Source organism: Sus scrofa, chromosome 14 (genome assembly GCF_000003025.6).
Source record: "Sus scrofa isolate TJ Tabasco breed Duroc chromosome 14, Sscrofa11.1, whole genome shotgun sequence".
Classification (NCBI taxonomy): domain Eukaryota; kingdom Metazoa; phylum Chordata; class Mammalia; order Artiodactyla; family Suidae; genus Sus; species Sus scrofa.
The window spans coordinates 39,913,074-39,933,477 of NC_010456.5; the positions used below are offsets into that span (position 1 = coordinate 39,913,074).

General features: G+C 47.3%; 1 protein-coding gene across 1 annotated transcript in view; it reads right to left on the reverse strand.

Moving 5' to 3' along the window:
- The window catches only part of ALDH2 (aldehyde dehydrogenase 2 family (mitochondrial)), a 30,797-nt gene extending 10,757 nt beyond the window's left edge, over positions 1-20,040 (reverse strand). The window contains 9 exon segments of the mRNA NM_001044611.2: positions 1,822-2,006; positions 2,564-2,666; positions 4,622-4,735; positions 5,144-5,272; positions 5,767-5,878; positions 8,190-8,269; positions 9,340-9,480; positions 11,297-11,401; positions 19,838-20,040. Coding sequence (NP_001038076.1) covers positions 1,822-2,006; positions 2,564-2,666; positions 4,622-4,735; positions 5,144-5,272; positions 5,767-5,878; positions 8,190-8,269; positions 9,340-9,480; positions 11,297-11,401; positions 19,838-19,963 — 1,095 coding nt within the window. The 5' untranslated portion in view covers positions 19,964-20,040.

Genomic DNA, 20,404 nt, shown 5'->3' on the forward strand with positions numbered 1-20,404 from the left:
AATGGATAAAGAAAATGCAGTCTACCCATTCAATGGCATACTATTCAGCCATAAAAAGGAATGAGCTTGGAGTTCCCCATTGTGGTTCAAGGGTCACGAGCCCAACTAGTATCCATGAGGATGTGGGTTCGATCCCTGGCCTCACTCAGTGGGTTAAGGATCTGGGGTTGCTGTGAGCTGTGGTGTAGGTCCCAGACATGGCTCAGATCCTGCGTTGCTGTGGCTGTGGTGTAGACTGGCAGCTGCAGCTCGGATTTGACCCCCTAGCCTGAGAACTTCCATATGCCACTGGTGTGTCCCTAAAAAAAAAAAGAAAAAAAAAAGGGAATGAGTTATCAAGTCATGAAAAAATATGGAGGAAACTTAAATGCATATTGCTAAGTAAAAGAAGGCAATCTGGAAAAAAAAAGCCTAACCTCAAAAGGCTACAGACTATAGGACTCCAACTATATGACATTCTGGAAAAGACAAAACCATAGAGTTAAGATAAGTGGTTGCAGTGGTTGGTTGCAGGGGTTGGGGGAGGAAAGAATGAATTGGTGTAGCACAGGAGATTTTCACTGCACTGAAACTACTCTGACAGGGGATACATGTCCTGATTCATTGTCAAAACCCATAGAAAGTACAACACCAAGAGTGAACCCTAATGTAAACTATGGACTTAAGTTAATAATAATATATCGGTAATGGCTCATCAAATTATAACAAATGTATCACAGCAATGCAAGATGTTAATAATAGGAGAAACTAGGTAGTAGGAGATTAGGGAGTATGTACTTTCTGCTCTTCTTTCTAAAAAATAGAATCTATTAATTTTTTTAAAAAGGCTGTTCTGGCCAGTCCTGGAGCCTGGGGAGTGGACACCAGCAGTGTAAATGCCCCCAGGACAATGGAGCCTATAGAGAGGCCCCAATGGGCCACAGAAGTGGGCTCAGGGCCGCATGCAACGGACTGAAGGGAACTGCAAGCATCCCTGACCCTATGTATTCTTCGTCCCTCGGAGGCGGGTAGCTGGAGGAGGCCAGTGCAGAGCCCTAGGGAGAGTGTGCCCAGGACAGGCTGGTCCAAGGATGATGCTGGAAAAAGGACCAGGATGTGAGAGGAAATGGTAGGGAGTGACTCTTTTTATTGTACTTACTATTGATTATGTTTTTATTAATTAAAAAGAATAGGAATTCTCACTGTGGCATCTCTGAAATGCCAGGACACAGGTTCAACCCCTCACCTGGCACAGTGGGTTAAAGTATCTGGCATTGCTACAGCATAGGTCGCAACTATGACTTGCATCTGATCCCTGGCCCGGGAAATTCCCTATGCTGTGGGGCGGCCCCCAAAAAAGAATACATGCTTATAGTAAAAATAATTTTTTTTTAAATCTTAAACAGCTCAGAAGACTATAAAGTGCAATAAAGTCTCTCTGCTACCCATACCATGGCCCTCCACCCACCTCCCAGAAGTAACCACAATGAACAGGTATGCATGTGTCTTTCTTAGATGCATTTTTATGGATGGCCAAAAGGCTAGAAGGCATACATTCCCTTTTGCACAGACACTCCTAGTGTTTATCATGTGTATGTAATTTACAAGGGGCTTTCCATTATTCATTTCCACTTCAGAGCCACCCTGTGATTTAGGAAAGGCAGACATTATGGATGAGAGAATGGTAGCTCAGAGAGGGCATGTGGCTTCCCAAGGGCACACAGCTGGTTCCCAGCAGAGCTGAGACCTGAAACCAGGCCTGCCCAACTTGGAGGCCAAGGTCCTTTCTGCTTCTCATGCCGGCTCCAGACACCAAGACCTACGTGCAACTACTGGGCTTACCTGCGGCCCCTGCTCAGTCCGGCTGTCAAAAGGGTTCCCCACCACACGAGACCTGGCCCGGGCAACACTCCGCTCCACAAACTCAGCATAAATGTCCTCCTGCACAAAGGTCCGGGAGCCCGCACAGCAGCACTGGCCCTGGTTGAAGAACAGGGCGAAGTGGGCCTGCTCCACAGCCCAGTCCACTGTGGAGGCAGAAGCAACCGTAAGAAGAGGACAAAGAGAAGCCTGGTCCCTTAACCCATTAGCACTACCACAATCGCTGTGCTGGAACAAGACAAGACCCGTTCTCTCCCTCCTCTGAGTGTAGAGACTAAGTGGCAGACAGACACAAAGGATGGTGGTTGTAACCCACGTGGTAACGGAGCCAAGGGCAGCCGGAAGACCAACCCAGCTGGCCTTTAGCCCTCGGAGAAGGCTCCCTCAGGGAGGACAAAGCTGAGAGTGCCTCAGCAGGACCAGAAAAAAGGAAGTGATGGAGGAAGAGTAGTGTTATCTGAAAGTATGAAGTGTGGTGGGCAGCTAAGTACCTCAGCCTGGCTGAATTATAGGGAACAGAGAGGAGAAAGGCTGGAGGAGAGGCCACATCATGCAGGCAAGGGGGCCATACTGGGGCCCTGGGGGCAGAAACCCCTCCTGATGGATGCTGAGAATTACAGAAGTCAGTGGGACCATGGAATAGAAAGCCAGGGACACGTTGATACCAGACCTTCCTCTACCCTGACCCCACCCAAAAACTTACTATCAGCATCTGACATGATGATATTGGGGCTCTTTCCTCCTAGCTCCAGGGTCACTCTCTTGAGGTTACTCTTCCCTGCAGCAACCTGGATGAGGTGGCCAACCTATAGGGAAGCAGAAACAGAGACAAACTCTCAGTAGGAGTAAAAAGCCAAACACTCACAGACACAGAATAGAAGCCACCACAACTTGAGGGAGTAGCTGGTTCACAAGAGACCCAGAAAATTTCACCAAATCTGTCCATTCACTTACCATCACTGCCCCACCCCTGAGCTCCTAGGACCTCAAGGATAGTAACAACATAGAGCAGAGTCATTGCTGTGTGGCTTCTACATACTGAGCACCACCTACGTACCAGATACTGTGCTAAGTGCTTTGTGTGCACTAAGTTCAACCTTCACAACAACCTCAGAGATAAGGCTAATTCTTTCCCTTGATTTAGAAATGTGGGCACTGCAGCTCAGAGTGGACAAGTCATCTGCCCAAAGTCACACAGTAAATGTGGAATCAGAATGCACACTTGGGCAGGCTGCATTGTGCACCAGTTCAGACCTGCTATCCTGCCTCCTTCCTATGGTATTTTAAATGCTATCTCCCGTCACAGGGTGAAGATGGGGTACCTTTCACCTCCATATTCCAAGAGCCTGGCACAAAGACACCCCTGTGCTTATTTGCTGAAGGAATATACATATCTAGTCAGGAGACCATCCCCTCTACAAGATTCTCAGCATCCCCTTGAGGCATTAATTTATGTGGTGACTAAGCCAAGCAAGCCTGGACCATCATCTTGACCATTGTTCTGCCCTCCCCAGACCATCATCACTGCTCACAGACTGAACATTTGAAAGTATCTGTATCTCAGGGGGGTCATTTTGAAGATCACCTTCGTTATACACTATTCAGTATGCTTTCTCTGAAGTCATGTGAAGAAGCCTTCCAAGAATTCAAGGATAAGAAAAAGTTACCTCTTTAGAAGGAATTTTGTCCCTGCTTTAAAGGCAATTATGTTTAAGGAGACACAAGGCATCTTATTTGTTTTCGTGTCTCTGAGGCCTGGCACAGAGCAGCACTCATTCATTCATTCACTCACCGAGTATTTACTCTGGGCTGGACCTTTGCTAAATATGTCATAAGCTTTATCTTATGCCAACCCTGTGAGGTGGGCGCATTATCCCCACTTTATAGATGGGGAAATGGAGGCTTAAGGAGGCTGACTTGCCCAAGGTCTCGTAGCTCAGTAAGTGCTGCTGAAAGTTAGGTAGACTCCAAAGTGCATTCTCTTCCCCACTACACCACACCTACTGTCTCTACTGCATAGATAGTGCCATCCTAATTTTTTTTTTTTTCTTTTTAGGCTGAACCTGCAGCATATGGAAGTTCCCAGTCTAGGGGTTGAATCAGAGCTACAGCTGCTGGCCTACACCACAGCTACAGCAACTTGGGATCTAAGCCGAATCTGTGACCTACACCACAGCTCATGGCAACGCCGGACCCTTAACCCACTAAGCAAGGCTAGGGATTGAACCTGAATCCTCATAGATCCTAGTCAGGTTCATTAACCACTGAACCACGAAGGAAACTCCACCATCCTCATCCTCATAAACACAATGAATGGAGCCCCCAAAGACATTCAGTGAATTACCCCATGTCAAAATGTCAAGGCTGGGATTTGAACTCCTTTCTTCCTGAAGTCCACACTCTTTAATCACCAGGACAGTGCCAGTCAAGGAGTCTGACAAAGCTGAAGTGCTTTGACCATGGGCTTTATGAAATCTAGACAGTCTTGGTCTCTTTATCCTATTTATTTACAGGATGCCAGCCCCCCACAGCAGCTGGAGTGTTAATCAATCCGAAGAAGGCTCCACCCTGATGGGGCCCTGCCAGCACACATGGGGCCCCTCACTTGAGCTACTCAGAGGCAGTCCTGGGGCAGAACCCTCCCAACCCCCTCTTCCCCCCACATGCAGTACCCAGAGGCCAAGTGTGAACACATCCTCCTTTTAGGAGGGATGCCCTTAAGCCAAAGGCACCACAAGCTTGAGGTCCTGGGATGCCTTACCTCAGTGGAGCCTGTGAAGGCCACTTTGTCCACATCCTCATGAGAGGCGATGGCAGCCCCGGCTGTTGGGCCATATCCAGGAACAATATTGACCACGCCAGGAGGAAAGCCGGCCTATGGGCAAACACCCAGGGACACTGGGAGTCATTCTCCTGCTCAAAGGGTCTGGACAGAGAAATACACATCCCCTCCCAGAGAGGCTGAGGCAGTCTGCCCAGGACACAGGTGAGCAGTCTTCGGGGTACCTCTCAGGAATTATAAATGGTATAGCGAGAAGCCTGTTTCATGGGATTCCCTCATGGCATTCACTTAGAATGGTTTTCATTCTTCAAAGCGATGAAACCCAATGTAGAGAAGAGGTGATGGGGGTCACTCTGGCTGAAGTGTGATGGGGGGCGTCAGTCCCTGCTCTATAAACACCCCTCCCCACTACGGGGCCCCTCATCAGAACTCCTATAAAACAAACCTATACCCTGTATGAAGGCACTTAGAGGTCAAGACAGACAGACACAAGCCATGTACCTCCTTAATCAAGTTGGCCACATAGAGGGCAGTGAGTGGAGTCTGCTCAGAAACCTTCATCACAACCACGTTTCCAGTCGCCAAGGCTGGGCCCAGTTTCCACGCTTGCATCAAGAGCGGGAAGTTCCACTGCAATCAACAACAGCCACTTCCACAATCTCAGCAAGAGCTGCACTGGCAGCGGAAAATGGCAGCCAGAGAGCAGAAGCAGCACCAGATTCTCTGAACCTCCTGTGTCCTTCCCACAACTCAATTGTAAATTTAAGACAGATATGAACAAGGCAGGTGGTAGAGATAATACTGGTGACTCACATGCATGAGTGCTTTTACATACTAGGCAGATTGTCACATTCAATCCTCCCTACCACCCTAAGACAGCTCTGTGTTCATGCTTTTCATGATAAGAAAACCAAGTCCCAAGATAATAGGTGACTTGCCCAAGGTCACAAGTCTCACGCATAGCAGCGCTGGTTGCCTTTGTTAAAGCCTCAACCACTGCCCAGATTGCCTTCTAACATCACCCTGCAGACTCTCCCACCTTGGCAATGAGCTTGCCCAAGACCACTGCCCCTCACAGCATTCCTGATAAACCTCCATCTGTTTATTATGAGGCTAATACTCACCGGGATGATCTGCCCACACACTCCCACAGGCTCATGGCGAGTGTAGCTGAAGTAGTCCCCGTCGATGGGAAGGGTTTTACCATGGTACTTATCAGCCCAGCCAGCATAGTAACTTAAAAAAAAAAAAAAAAAAAATGCAAGCTTTATCAATGACTGTCAGGTACCCCTGTAAACCCTGGCAAAAGAAAAACTCATATTGGCCCAGTTAGGACTTTCTGATAATCGGCCTTGCTCTTAGCTTATTTTCAGAAAGACCTGACTAACTGCCAGGGTCACAATCCATTCCAGCTAACTAACCTCTAAGCCTCAGAATCACCTGGGGTGGGGGGTGTTTGTAAAAAACACCAAATTCCATGTACCCATTTCTGACCTACTCAATTACTCTCTGGAGCCCAGGAATCAGTATTTTCCATAAACATTCAGATTTATTAAACTGTGACTATGGCACCAGCCCAGCACTCTACATTAGCTTCTGGAAACCATGGATCAACTCTAGGGGATCTAATAGCTGGCACTTGCTGTGTGCAGAACACTATACTAAGACTGAGTGAACAGTGACCAGAAACAAATCAATGATTGGGTCCCAACCTTCCAGACACAGAGACACTAAGGGCAGAAAAGCACAGCATTTCCATGAGCTGTGGTTTTCCATGAGCTGTGGTGTAGGTTGCAGACATGGCTCGAATCCTGCGTTGCTGTGGCTCTGGTGTAGGCCAGCAGCTACAGCTCCGATTAGACCCCTAGCCTGGGAACCTCCATATGCCACGGGAGCAGCCCTAGAAATGTCAAAAAAAAAAGACAGAAAACCCCCAAAAAACAAAACAAACAAAAAAAAAAAGCACAGCAAATTAGAGCTGGGGTGGAGGGAAAGAAGAGCCATGTGGTTTTCAGGGAAGTAGGAAAAATGAAAGATGGGAGAGAAAAGCATCATGCAAGGTAAAAGAGAGATTTCAGAAATGAGTGTGCCTTCTGAAGTTAGCCTGAGACCATAGTTAACCTGGGTGTGAACACAGGTTTATGACCCTGGAGGGAAAAATAGCCAGGGAGTTGCCAAATCTGTACACACTAAGGCATTGCTGCCCCCTTCCTCCCAGGTCTATATTACATGTGTTTGTCTGCCTCAGAACAGGTATTTAATCAGCACAAAGGCATACTGCTAAATGCAGGAAGGCCTGGGCTCTGCCTGAGATTCACCAGGCTGCTCCCTCTGGAGTTTCCTTGCAGAACATTCTCGATCATGGCACTGCTCCCACTTGGGGCTATAAAATTCTTTGCTGTGCAGGCTGACCTGTGTTTTGTAGGATTTCTAGAGCATCCCTGGTCTACTAGATGCCACGAACACCCCTCCCTCCAAGTCTGACAACAACAACAAAAAAATATTTCTAGATATTACCCACTGTCCTCTGGGAGACAGCTTCCCTGGCTGAGAATCCCTGTTATGGGATAGAACTACTCTTTTCTTATCCAGCCCATACTTTCCTGGCACTGCTTCTTCCCCTCCACCCCCATCCACATGATCACAGGGAAACAGCCATTATTTGCACAGTGATCTGTCCACCCAAACCACAGCTGGCCAGACTTAAGGCCAGCCGATCAGGGCCCCTCCTCCAGGAATTTGGCATGAGGATTAAGGAACACAGCCTAGTCTGGCTCGAGTCACACATACAGAATCACGCCCAGGTGTGGGCGGCCAGGTTGCAAAACACAGACAGGCCCCAATCAGATGCCCGGGTAGTTGAGAGAAGAATGAAGCAAGGGGACAGCAGTGAGACACAGTGACCTTCAGGACTCAGGGCACCTGGCTAGCTGCTCAAGTTAGGCTGAGTGAGTTCCTGTTGTCTGTGATCCAAGCATGCTGACAAAGCTCTTATTCCTCATCCTATATTTCTTGGTCATTTAAATGTTTATTTTTAAACTAAACCCAAAGCTACAAGAGGAAGCAAATACTAAAGATTAGAGCAGAGGTGGATGAAATGAAAACAATAAAATCAACAAATCCCAAAGCTGGTTCTTTGAAAACATTCATTAAGCTGACTAACCTTTAGCTAGACCAAGGAAAAAAAGGGGAGAAGACACAAATCACTAAAATCAGAAATGGAAGAGGGGACATTAGGACCAATCTCACAGAGATCAAAAGGATTGTGAGCTAATGCTATGTGCAATGGTAGCCAACAAATTAGATAACCTAGAGGAAGTGGATAAGTTCCAACTAATACATAAATTACCAAAACTGAAGGAGAAAACATGTATGACTCAATTATAGTTTTTGTCTTGAGAGATTATTCCCTTGAGATGGCTTCTAACTAGAATGTTTCTCCAGCTCCTGTGATCCTTTTACATTATTCTGTTTCCACCCCTCCAGCAACACTATCCCCCCTCCTTTGGCACGGCCAGAACAAAGAACAAGAAGTCTGAGCCCCTACCGGAGACACTTGAGGACCATGTCCAAATCTACCAGGTAAGAGATGACATAGGGCTTGCCGTTGTCCAGGGTCTCCAGTGCCTGAGCAAAGAGAACAAGATCAACATAGGCGGGCACAGAAATGAATCACAGCTAATGGGGTGACCAAGAGCACTGAGGCTCAGCATGGACAAGGAAGGGCTGGTGGCCACTTTGCACTAAATTTCATGGCAGCTCTGGGCCATTGCCCCTCCCTCTTCAGCGGCAGGGAGCTTGACGAGGGGGATGGGAAGACAGATGCACCAATTTCTCATTCAGTCATTTCACAAACATGTTTTTTTCCAAGCTTCTGCTCCATGCCAGATCCAGGTGCTGAGAACACAGACGATTGTGGAGCTTATAAGCCAAAAAGACAGCCAATAATAACATGATTCATTAGTTACAAGTGCTAAGAATGCTAGGAAGTACCCAACCCAGCTGGAGAAAATCAGCCTAAGAAGCACCCTTAGGCTGAAACATGAAGGATATGTAGGAGGAACCAGGCAAAGGGGAAGGTACGAATGGTGACAAAAGGAAGAGCACCCTGAATGGAGGAAACAGCATGTACAAAGGCCTAAAGCCTGGCAGTGAAGAAGTTGAAGGAAAGCTGGTGAGCTGAGCTGTGTGTCTGAGGCTACCATGCAGCATGAGTTGGGAGATGGAGCCAAACCAGGCAAAGCCTAGTAGATCATGTTGAGGGAACAGGACTTTATCCTAAAGATAAAGGATACCACGGGAGGCTTAAGGGCAAAGTGCCATTGTATAATTTGCCTTCTAGAAGGTTCACTCTGATGGCTATGGGCAGTATGGTTTCTTTTGCCTCTTGCAGCTGGGGAGAAGGCCCACCACACAGAGGGTCTGGGAGAGGTATCCATTCCTGGGGGTCTCTCTCCTGGAAAGCCTTCTCCATCACAGCCCCCGCCCCCGTGCCCCCATGTCTCCTTTCTTAGCAGAACACATTGCATCAAAGGAAACACTAAGAGGCTCCCCAGGCTGGTGCAGGGGTGTACCCCAGTGGTATTGAGCCTATGCCACTCTGACCAGTTACTTGTCAGCAATGCAACCCTTTCCTGCCTGTCCATAGGATATCCATTCGTCCTGTGGGATGAGAGGGGAGGGGGCTTAGGACTCACCGCTAGGTAGGTCCGGTCCCGCTCAATCAAATCGGCCAGGCGGTTCAGCAGCCGGCCCCTGTCAGATGCATCCAGGCGACGCCAGGGTGAGCCCAGCTGGAATGCAGCCCGGGCAGCTTCCACTGCCCTGTCCACATCTTCCTGGAAAACACCCACCAAGGCAGCTCAGGCCTTCTCGGCAATAACCAGCTCCAAATACCTCCTGCTCTGCTGCCAAATGTACCCACAGCGGCTTCCGTCAATGGCTGAGTAGAAACTGCCCCAAACAGTCTCTCCCAGCCTCCAAAGGCTGTTTGGCCAGCTTCAGAATTAAGCAGCTGGGCTTCTCTCCTTCCCAGGAGTCACAGTGGGGATGAGGATCCTGACCGTTTCCATTTTGGGATTTCTACTTCAAAATCCCCCGAAGAGTTTTGTAAGGAGAGGCACTCAGGGATCAGCACTTAGAATTTGGCCTTTTTTTTCCCCCCTCTTCTTTTCAAAGCAAGCCCAGTGGAATTAACCATTCCTTCTAAGATGACTGGCAGTCTCCAACAAATGCAGGTTTGCCCAGCTTTCCTCTCCTTAGGGAAGTCATAAAATCAACATAACCAGCACTTTTGGAGTTCCCTTCGTGGTACAGTGGTTAACGAATCCGACTAGGAACCATGAGGTTGCAGGTTCGATCCCTGGCCTTGCTCAGTGGGTTAACGATCCGGCGTTGCCGTGAGCTGTGGTGTAGGTTGCAGACGCGGCTCGGATTCCGGTTGCTGTGGCTCTGGTGTAGGCCGGTGGCTACAGCTCCGATTCGACCCCTAGCCTGGGAACCTCCATATGCCGTGGGAGTGGCCCAAGAAATAGCAAAAAGACAAAAAAAAAAAAAACATAGCCAGCTCTTTCCATATAGGAAAATGTGTATCAGGAGGTGGGAAGCATGGTTTTCACTAATACTAAATATATGTTCCATTAGACTACCCTATGAGCCAGAAAAGTATTTACTCATTTAGCCAAGGGAGCAAGCCCGTAAATGTGTATATAGAAGACAGTTTTAAAGTAGAGGGCAGGAGGCATTCTTGAATTTTTTTTTTTTTTTTTTTTTTTTTTTTTTTTTTTTTTTGGCCACACTTGCAGCATGTGGAATTTCCTGGGCCAGGGACTGAACCCATAACCACAGGTGTGGCAATGCCAGATCCTCAACCCACTGCATCACACAGGAACTTCCTGAATTATTTTTTAAAGCTTTTTCCATTTTTAAAAAATGAAATATTTCTACTTAAGTCTAATATTTTAACTCTAAAATTAGTATTACTATTTGTTAATTATTATACATAATTAAAACAAAATACACTACAGACACCAGGAGCTAGATCTCAGGAGGCCCAAATTCTGCTCATCAAGATTTCCATCTAGCTATAGACACCCTTTCACTGACTTTCAACTTTCAGGTCTGGAATGGAGAAATTGGGTTAGATGTCCTCAAATTAAATTCCAAGTCTACAATTCCACAACTGTATGAAATCTTGAACCCAGGTACAATCTAGCACTTTTGTCTATAAGGAAGAGTTTCTGTGACTTCACTTACTCAAAAATTTTAATTGCTATTTTTTAGTTATGAAAGTAATACACAATAAAGTTTCAACTATATAGAAATCATATAGTTAAAAAGATGAAGTCAGGAATTCCCATTGTGGCATGGCGGAAACGAATCCAACTAGTAAACATGAGGTTGCAGGTTCGATTCCCGGCCTTGCTCAGTGGGTTAAGGGTAAGCTGTGGTGTAGGTCGCAGACACGGCTCAGATTCTGTGTTGCTGTGGCTATGGCATAGGCCTGCAGCTGTAGCTCCAATTTGACCCCAGCCTAGGAACCTCCATATGCTGCGAATGTGGCCCTAAAAAGCCAAAAAAAAAAAAAAAAAAGGATGAAATCATCCTTGCCCTCCCACAGCCCACTCAGCCCTGCCCTGAGTCACCAGTTCTTACCTTGTCTCCTTCAGCTACATGACAGATGACATCCCCAGTGGATGGATTGACGGTAGGGAAAGTTTTCTTGCTGATAGCATCATGCCACTCATTGTTTATGAAGATCTAAAATGAGAAGGGAGAAAGTCCTCAGGACCAGCTCTCAACCTGATACCACCAGCAATGTTAAAAACAAACAAACAAACAAACAAAAAACAGAACAAATAGGAATTAGCTTCAGAGAGATGTGGCCTGAAAGTTAAAAAAGCACAGGCCTTGGAGACAATCTGAGCTGGAGAGCCCACTCTGCCAAGTACTGTGGATAAATCATTTGACCTTTCAATGCCCTGGTTTCTTTGGCCTGAATAATGAAGAATACATTCCCATCCTATCAGTTATCTATATCTACAGCTGTGTAACATCACCTCAGAATTTGGTAGTTTAAACTGATTTATTATTATCTCTCACAGTTGTATCCATTACTGGGCGCAGCTAGGCAAAGCTTGGTCATGTGGTTGCAGAGTGAGGGCACCTGCGGCTGCAGGTACACAATGCTTTCTTCACTCATATGTCTGGCACCACATGGCTGCTTGGGCTTCCTGACTGTACGGCAGACTCAGTCTAGTCAGACCTCTCACATGACAAGTGGCTTCCCCAGAGAGTGTTCCAAGACACCAGGCAGAAGCTGAAGGGCTTCTTAAGATCTAGTTTCAGAAGTCACATGGCCTTGTTTCTGCCACCAAATTCCATTGGTCAGCATAAATCACAGGTCCAGTCCAGATTCACAAAGAGGGAGGAGCAGCAAAGAATTAGCAACTTTTCTCTACCACACTCCTGTCAGGGTTGTTGTCAGAATTATTCTTTCACCCATTCAGTCAATATTTAGTGAACACCTTCAATGGGCCAGGCACTGTTGAAGGGCTGAGGACACTGTGGGACCCAAATTCAATTAGGACATTTCTCTCGTGGAGCTGGTGCTCTAGTAGGCACAGAAAATAAAGAAGCAGTCAAATACACAAGGCAGCTTCAGACTGCAGTCGTAAGTGCAAAGGAGAAAAACAGGATCCAGAGAGAGTAGTAAAAAGGGAGGAAGATGGAGAACTTTAGCTGGGATGGTCAGGGAAGGCTTGTATGAGGAGCAGACATTTGACTTGACCCCTGACTGATGAAAAGGAGCCAGCCACCACAAGAAGAGTGGGAGGATAAGCAGTCCAGGCAGCACAAACAGCAAGTGCAAAGGCTCTGGGGCAGGAGTAAGTTGGTTTGAGATAAAATAAAGGCAGCAAGAGTTATTGGTGAACCCAGAAGGAAGTGCTAGGAGACAGGGGCAGGGGCAGTCCTGTGAAGCCCTCGGGGAGCAAAGAGCTGAAATCTCCCAGTAAGCTGTCCCCCAAGGCTGGGGAAGCTCATCTCTCAGGGAGGGGGCTGAGGTCACTTCAATCATTTCAATCAAGGCTGGAGCAAAGGTGACTGGTGGGGTGAAGGCAAGGACATCCACTGAGGTCACTCTGCCTTCCTTCCCCAAGCAGTCCCCTGGGCCCAGCATCCTAACATGGCCTGACCGTGGCTTAGGACTGAGGTCACTGTCTGCAGTCACTCAGGCAGGTTCTTTGGAAATGAGTTCACATGAGTTGGCTGATCATCAACCTATTTGTTCCTGCAGCAGGGCTAAGAAATGACAGGTAGTTTCCAGTGGAGGGAACAGGTATGGCAGAAAGAGTTCAGGCTGGAAGCCAGGTGAACCCAAGTTCAAGCTGGACTGGGCCACACCTGTGCATGCACACCCACTCTGAGACTCGGTCTTACCTCCTGGTGAGCGTGGAGCAGAGCGAAACCCAAGGGAGGACTAGAGCTAACACTTGTGGAGAAGAAAGGAGGGCCTGGCACACAGCCTGTGGCCATTCTGAGCATCTGTTCCCTTAGCCTCCCTGAGTCTAGCCTCAGGTTTCATGGCCTTGTTCCCAACTGCTTCATGGAAGCACTTGAAGCCAGAGATCAGTAGCTACAGAGAGTGGCAGGCTGCAGTGCGTGGGGGTGTGTCTCGTGGTCTTATACCATTCCCCCCAACCCCATTCCCCTCTGCTGACCAGGATGTCAGCACCTGGTCCCATGAGGATATCCCATCCCCCACCTGCATGTCACGGAAATGGCTAATGACTGTTACCAGATACTCATTATGTAATAGCCCCTGTACTAGGAACTTTCCATACCTGGATCATTCCCATTTAAACCTCATAGCAAATCTAGGTGAGCTTCATCCTCTCCACAGAGGGGATCCACTGAGTCACAACAGGGTCAAGTCACCTGCTCAAGGTCACACAACAGTGAGGGTAGGGTCTGGAATTGAACGTAGGTCTTCGGAACTCCAAGGCCCATGTTCTTTTCCCAGTTCTCCCAACTCCAGCCTCCAGTCAGAACCCATGTCTGCCTTTGAGGAAGTCAGAACTCATGTTCTCTAATCTCCATCTCTGTGGTTTACTTACTACCCTACTGCAAATTTGATTTTTGTGTTTTTATTATGGATGTTGTAAAAAGCACCAACCTCTAAGCCAGATAGACATGGGTTCTAGTCCTGGCTCTCCCTCTCATGAGCTGTGACCTTGGGCCAATCCCTTCATTTCCAGATGCTTCATCAGTCCACTGGGGATAGTCATCTGGGGGCTGATGTGAGGATTAAATTCAACAAGGGGTGTAAAGCTCCTAAGCCAGGACCTACATTGCTGCAGCTCCCTGCACAGCAGCGTACTAAATTAGCTTATCCTGAAAAAGTTTTCATTGCTATTTCACAAAGATCAAGAAGTGTAAAACAGAGAGGTTAAACTTCCCGAGTCCTCACGCATTTCTCCCTGGGTAGGGCCCAGGCTGTCCCCCTGACCATTCCGGGCACCTCTCTGCCTCTCATGCCCTGGATTTGCTGAGTCACTCTCCACTGTCACGTTTGCAATCATCCATCCTCCCTTCTGACTGAGTAAGCTGGGGTTTGCAGGGACCTGTGGTTTTCCTTCTGTTTAGAGTTCCCCCTTTCTTCTCTTCTGCCAGACTTTAGTAGTTTTGGGAAGGGAGACCAAAACCAATACGGGAACCGTTCTCACACTGAGCCTCTGCCAAAGTTCTCCTTCAAATAAGGCATTTCACGGTAACCACAATTTATTAAGTAAACAAGGGCAGACTCCAGGCCAAATGCTCCATAACTTTTTTTTTTTTTTTTTTTTTTTTTTTGTCTTTTATCTTTTAAGGGCCTCACCTGCCACACATGGAGGTTCCCAGGCTAAGGATCTAACTGGAGCTGTTGCTGCCAGCCTACACCACAGCCACAGCAATGCCAGATCCAAGCCTCATCTGCAACCTACACCACAGCTCACAGCAACACCAGATCCTTAACCCACTGAGCAAGGCCAGGGATCAAACCCACCACCTCATGGTTCCTAGTCAGATTCATTTCCACTGCACCAAGACGGAACTCCCCAATGCTTCATAACTTCTAGCCAGAAACCCAAAGCCTAACTTACCTAACATGTTACTCAATCACCCTGGGAGGATACAGGCTCACCCTTCCCCATTATAGTTTCTAGAAGCAGAGGGACAACCTTGTGGTATCAGATGTTGACACTTTGAATCTGGACTGTTGGGAAAACTCAAAGAGCTTTTCCATCAAAATGCTATATTTTCTATGCATTTTAATAAATACATCTCACTACATATTATAAAAGTTGGATTCACTTATCCATGCAGTAGTTAAGTTTTAACCAAGTGTCATCAGCATGCTGGGCACTGAGTGAAACAGCCCCATCCTGACTCCTTGAGCCAAAGTTCCAGCGGGAGAGACAGGATCCATAAGCAAACGAAGGGAGATGTGGAAGCAAAGAGAACAGTGAGGTCCGGGGCGGGGAGGGGGGGCGGGTGCCTGGGGGAGGGATTTGAGGACAAGAGGAACCAGAAGGGCTGCACTGAGGACTGGGGAGAGCAGGGAGCCTCTGGGTTCCATACCTGCTGTATGCCAGGACCTATACTATTGTTGGAGTCCTGGAGGGAACAGGACAGACATGGGGAACATCCACTCTTAGTGGGGATCACGGACTTTTATTTTGTAACTTGCTTTTCTAAGTTTATCTTGGACATCATTCCACAGGCAGATGGGCCTCATTATTTTACACATGGCGATCCTCAAAACAAACAGACCACTGTTTATTTAACCATGTCCTACAAACTCACTTTTAGGGCATGTTTTCACTACAAGCAGACCTCAGAGATTGTGGGTTTGGTCCAAACCACTGCAATAAAGCAAGTATTGCAGTAAAGCGAGTCACATGAATCTTTTCATTTCCCAGTGCATTTGAAAGTTATGTTTACACTATACTGCAGTCTCTTAAGGGTGCAATAGCATGATATCTCAAAATATAATGTGCATACCTTAATTTTAAAATATCTCATTGCTTAAAAGTGCCAATCATTATCCAAGCCTTCAGCAAGTCATAATCTTTTTGCTGGTGGAGGATTTGAAATACTGTGAGAATTTCCAAAACGTGACACAGAGACAGGAAATGAGCAAATGCTATTGGAAAAAAACGCACTGACAGACTTGCTTGGACACAACGTTGTCATAAACCTTCAATTCATAAAGAACGTGGTATCTGTGAAGTGCAGTAAAGCACACCACAGTAAAATGAGGTCTGCCTCTGTTCCTGACAGGGCTGCTGCAGCAGACATCCTTTGACGTGCATCTTTGCAAACTCGGGGCAGATCACCATATAAAAATTAGAATCGCTGAGCTGGAGGATAATATGATCCTTGGATGCCTTGGACATCTTGTTTTCTAGGCCCCTGCAGGTTAGGAACTGCAAATAGAAACTTGGTGGGGGACTTAGAAGCAGGGGAAAGGACAGCAGAACTGGGAGCAGGACTGCAGGACCCCAGAGAGGAGTCTTAACTAAAGCAAGGACAGAGCCATGTTCTGGTGCCACCTCCACCACATGGCAATGGACAGGCATAACCTGCCCGAGGTCTCCAAAACAAGGTTAAATACTGTTCAGTAGCTCCAATTTATAGAGGCAGGACATATTGTAGAAAGACTACTTTCAAGCCTTGATGCATGAAAGAATTGGGGATCTGTTACCTAGGAAATCTCCATCCCTGGAATATGTTATTCCCACAAGAAGGACTGAGCAAATGCTGTGGTTTTCTATCCTGGGGTGACTCCTGCTGGCATTTGCTTTTTCAGTGGCAGCTAGGTAATTTATGTCTAAGAGAAAACAGATGGAATCTTTCATATTACAAAGTCCTGAGGAGCAAAGTCCAAGGTAAATACTGAATACCACACACATTCACACATTCCTAGGCAATCATCTAGATACCTTAGGTTAGTTTGGGGTTAAAGCCAAGGGCAGCCACCTCCTCCAGACTTGATGGAGACATTCCGGCACCTGACCCCAGCCCTCCCCTCCCCTCTTCTCCTCATTCTCTAGGGTCTTTGGTCCCACAGTCCTGGACTCTCACCACTTCTAAGATTGGAGGGTTGACTGCACTGTGGACGTTTGCCAGGCAGGAAAGGTTTCAATCTGTCGATGGATCTATGGGCTTGTGGTTTGTCAGTCTCTTTCTTGCTGCCAGTTTCAGCACTCCCTGTGTGTCCTCACAATCCTGGTCATGTCCCAAATTCTTTGCAAAAAGGCTGTTCTGAGTGGAACTATTAGGTTCCCATGCCTTACTACTGGAGCACAAAGACTGTAAACACAGTTTCATAAATATCGGCCTTTGATAAATAATTACTGAATAGTGATTATATTCAAGTCTCAGTGCTAGGAATGCAAATGTGAACACAAACTTGGCTCCTCCCATCTGACATCAAATATTCAATTGTCTCAGTAATATTAATCCTTGTTTGACCGCTAGGCTTGGTCATGAGGCAGCACAGCATGTGGCTAAAGGCATTTGTGTTAGAGCTGAACAGAGCTAATCTTGAATCCTGGTTTCACACTTACTATTTATGTGAACTTGACCTCTCTGAGCCTCAGTTTCCTCATCTATAAGATGGGATCTGGTTCCTAGAGTCTTTGGGAGAATGAAAGGTGAAAAGACATAGGTTCAAGCTATCAGGCACAGGTAGTATATATTCTGTATACACTACCTGTTAGCAGTGATTACCTGCAGGGGTGGAATATCAAAGGACTGTCGCTTTCTTTTTTGTTTTTATATTAGCTTAGAGGCTACTTATTTTTAAAGAAATAAAATGTTTTAGGAGTTCCCGTCGTGGCGCAGTGGTTAACGAATCCGACTAGGAACCATGAGGTTGCGGGTTCGATCCCTGCCCTTGCTCAGTGGGTCAAGGTTCCAGCGTTGCCGTGAGCTGTGGTGTAGGTCGCAGACATGGCTTGGATCCTGCGTTGCTGTGGCTCTGGTGTAGGCTGGCAGCTACAGCTCCGATTCGACCCACAGCCCGGGAACCTCCATATGCCGCAGGAGCGGCCCAAGAAATGGCAAAAAGACAAAAAAAAAAAAAAAAGTTTTATTGCAGGATTTGCAACAACTCAACACTGAAAACATCTCAAGGAGCTTTAAAAGGGGCTAGTTCCAGCAGAGTATAATGCTCATGTGGATTGCTTTGCAACCCTTGGGAATAATAAATAAGATCTGAATGTACTTTAAGATTTAAATGTACTTAACTGATTTAGGAAGATAATCTGTATACATTGTTCAATGAGACAGAACTTCAAACAGTAAGTGCAAGGATCTCATTTATGTTAAAAAGAAAAAAAAGTCTGATGCATGCTCACACACACAAATGCCTGTAAGATCACAGACCTACCAGTGAACAGTGCTCTTGGAGGGAGTACAGTGCAGTATGCAGGAAGTTTTACTTTCTTCATTTTTACACAGTGATCAAGGGTTACTTTTATGATCTCAAAAAAATCTGATAAAGAAAAGCAGCTGCAGGAAGATTTCACTCTGCTCCAACTTAGATTCCCAAACTAAAACTAGAGAACAGGACTCAAACTATCTACCGTGCCTATGTGCCCATTTGGACTCTGTTTCCTCACTTCCACAAGAGCACAGAGGAGGAGGATTTTAATTAGATCCTGTGACCACAAAGGCTTAGTGTGCTGCTGCTTTTCCTTTGAGGATGTTTCTGCCTGATGTTCAAGTCTTTCAAGCATAAACTCCTCCTTAAGCAGCCTACCAAGGGAGCAGAAGTTGCTGCCTTTTTGGCTTGTGTTATGCAAAAGGCATATTATTTTATCTTTTGTTTTTATTCCCTCACAAATGACTATTTGTAACATCCCTTAAATCACACAGATGCGCCTTTCCCCATCTCCTGTGTGCAGATTTGCAGCCGAGCTCTGACAAGCAGGTCCCCTGTTGAAAGCAGCCAGCCAGGGGTAGGCTCTACAGCATCCTAAATCAGCAGTGACCCCCTTATTCCCACCCAGAGTTGCATCAGTGGTACCACACGGAAAGTTCTGGTTATTGGCTTACTCTTAGAAGCCTAGATGTGAACCTCAACTTTGATGCTGACTGCAGTCTTTGGGCAACTCAGGAGACCTTCTTGTAACTCAGTCTCTTCATCTGTAAAATGGAGATAATCACAGTACCTACCTCACTGGGCTGTTTAAGGATTAAATGGCAAAACAAGTGCTCTGATTAGTGCCAGATGCAAAGGAAATGCACAGAGAATGAGACATTATTCCTCTAAGTGCCCACAGTGTGAGGCCCTGTGCTCACCCTCTGACCCCTTCCAACTTCAAAGAAGTTGAAGTTCAGAAGAGCAGCAGCAGCTACACTTGTTGCACAAACAAAACGAACTCTTTCATAACCAGTTTTCTTCTCTGTGAAATCCATCACCTTACCCAAACTCAAAGATCAAAACAGAAAATATTCCAAAGTCCTAGTTGAGCAAAAAATCGACTACTGGGAATCGGTGTTATCCTGGAAAGTCCCTCCTTGCTTTAATCAAAGACCCTTGGAAGGCACCAATACTTTACGGAGATTGCGACCGACCAGGTGGGGAAATAATCTACCCTTTCCCAATTCCCAGTAGTGGAAGCGCCTTAGCAAATTAGTAAGTCTTAGCTGAAAAGGACCCCTCCATTTCTTGTTTTTACTTTTGGACTTCCTTGTATGAGGGCATGAGTAAAGAGATTTTTAAAAGAGATTAACTGCGAAAAGACAAAACAGTTCCTGCAAAGAGGGTCTAAAAGGACATGTCCTCTGAGTGGGTGATGTTTAGACTGCTCAGATACAGAGGCGACTAAGAAGCCCGAAATCCGAGGACGATCCGGGTGGAGGGGGAAGGTGAACGGGACCCAGAGTCGGCCCTGAAAAACGGACATCTGCCAGACGAAAAGCGTCCAAAGTCACAGCTGCATAATGAAACAGAGGTGTCGTTGGCGGCTACGGGGCCAAACTGCTCGCGGGCAGGGAAGGGAGTATGCTGAAAGAGCAACTGCAGCAAACCCCTCAAGTCCCAATTGGGTAAACTGAGGCCCAAGAAGGCCCAGGCCGTTCGCACCCGACGGGCTCCGTCCCCCAAGAGAACAAAGCTCTAGCGCGGCTGGGGGGCGGCCTCACCTGGTTGTAGAAGATCTCGGGCTGCTGGTTGGGGGCCGGCACCGCCTGGGTAGGGGCGGCCGATAATAGGCGGCGGCCCTGGCGGAGCACGAGGCGGGCGGCGGCAAGCGCAGCAGGGCGCAACATGCCGATGCTGGAGCTGAAGTTCCGAGAGGCTAGCTAGCGGCGGGTCTGAGGTGGCGGCGGGCAAGGCGAACGCAGAGCCAGGGACCTCTCCCCGGCCCCGCCCGGCAGCCAATGGGCAGGCGCGGGGCGGGGCCCCGGGGCGTGCACCCGGAGGGGAGCAGATGAGGATTGCCAGATCTCCCTGCAGGCCCGCCACTGTCTCTGCGCTTGGCGCGCCGAGGGTGTAGAAGTAATGGATCTCCAGGATTCTGCGTGCGTTGGCTGAACCCCTACTGCGTGCCTGAACCCCTAATATGTACAGGCCTGAACCACAGCGACCCCTGACCTTGACTTACAGGGGTTTACACTCTAGTGGGAGAGACCAACTCTAGTCCAAACACGAGGTAATTTCAGGCAGTGAAAAGGGATGCGAAGGAAATGGATAGGGTGAAGAGATAGTTG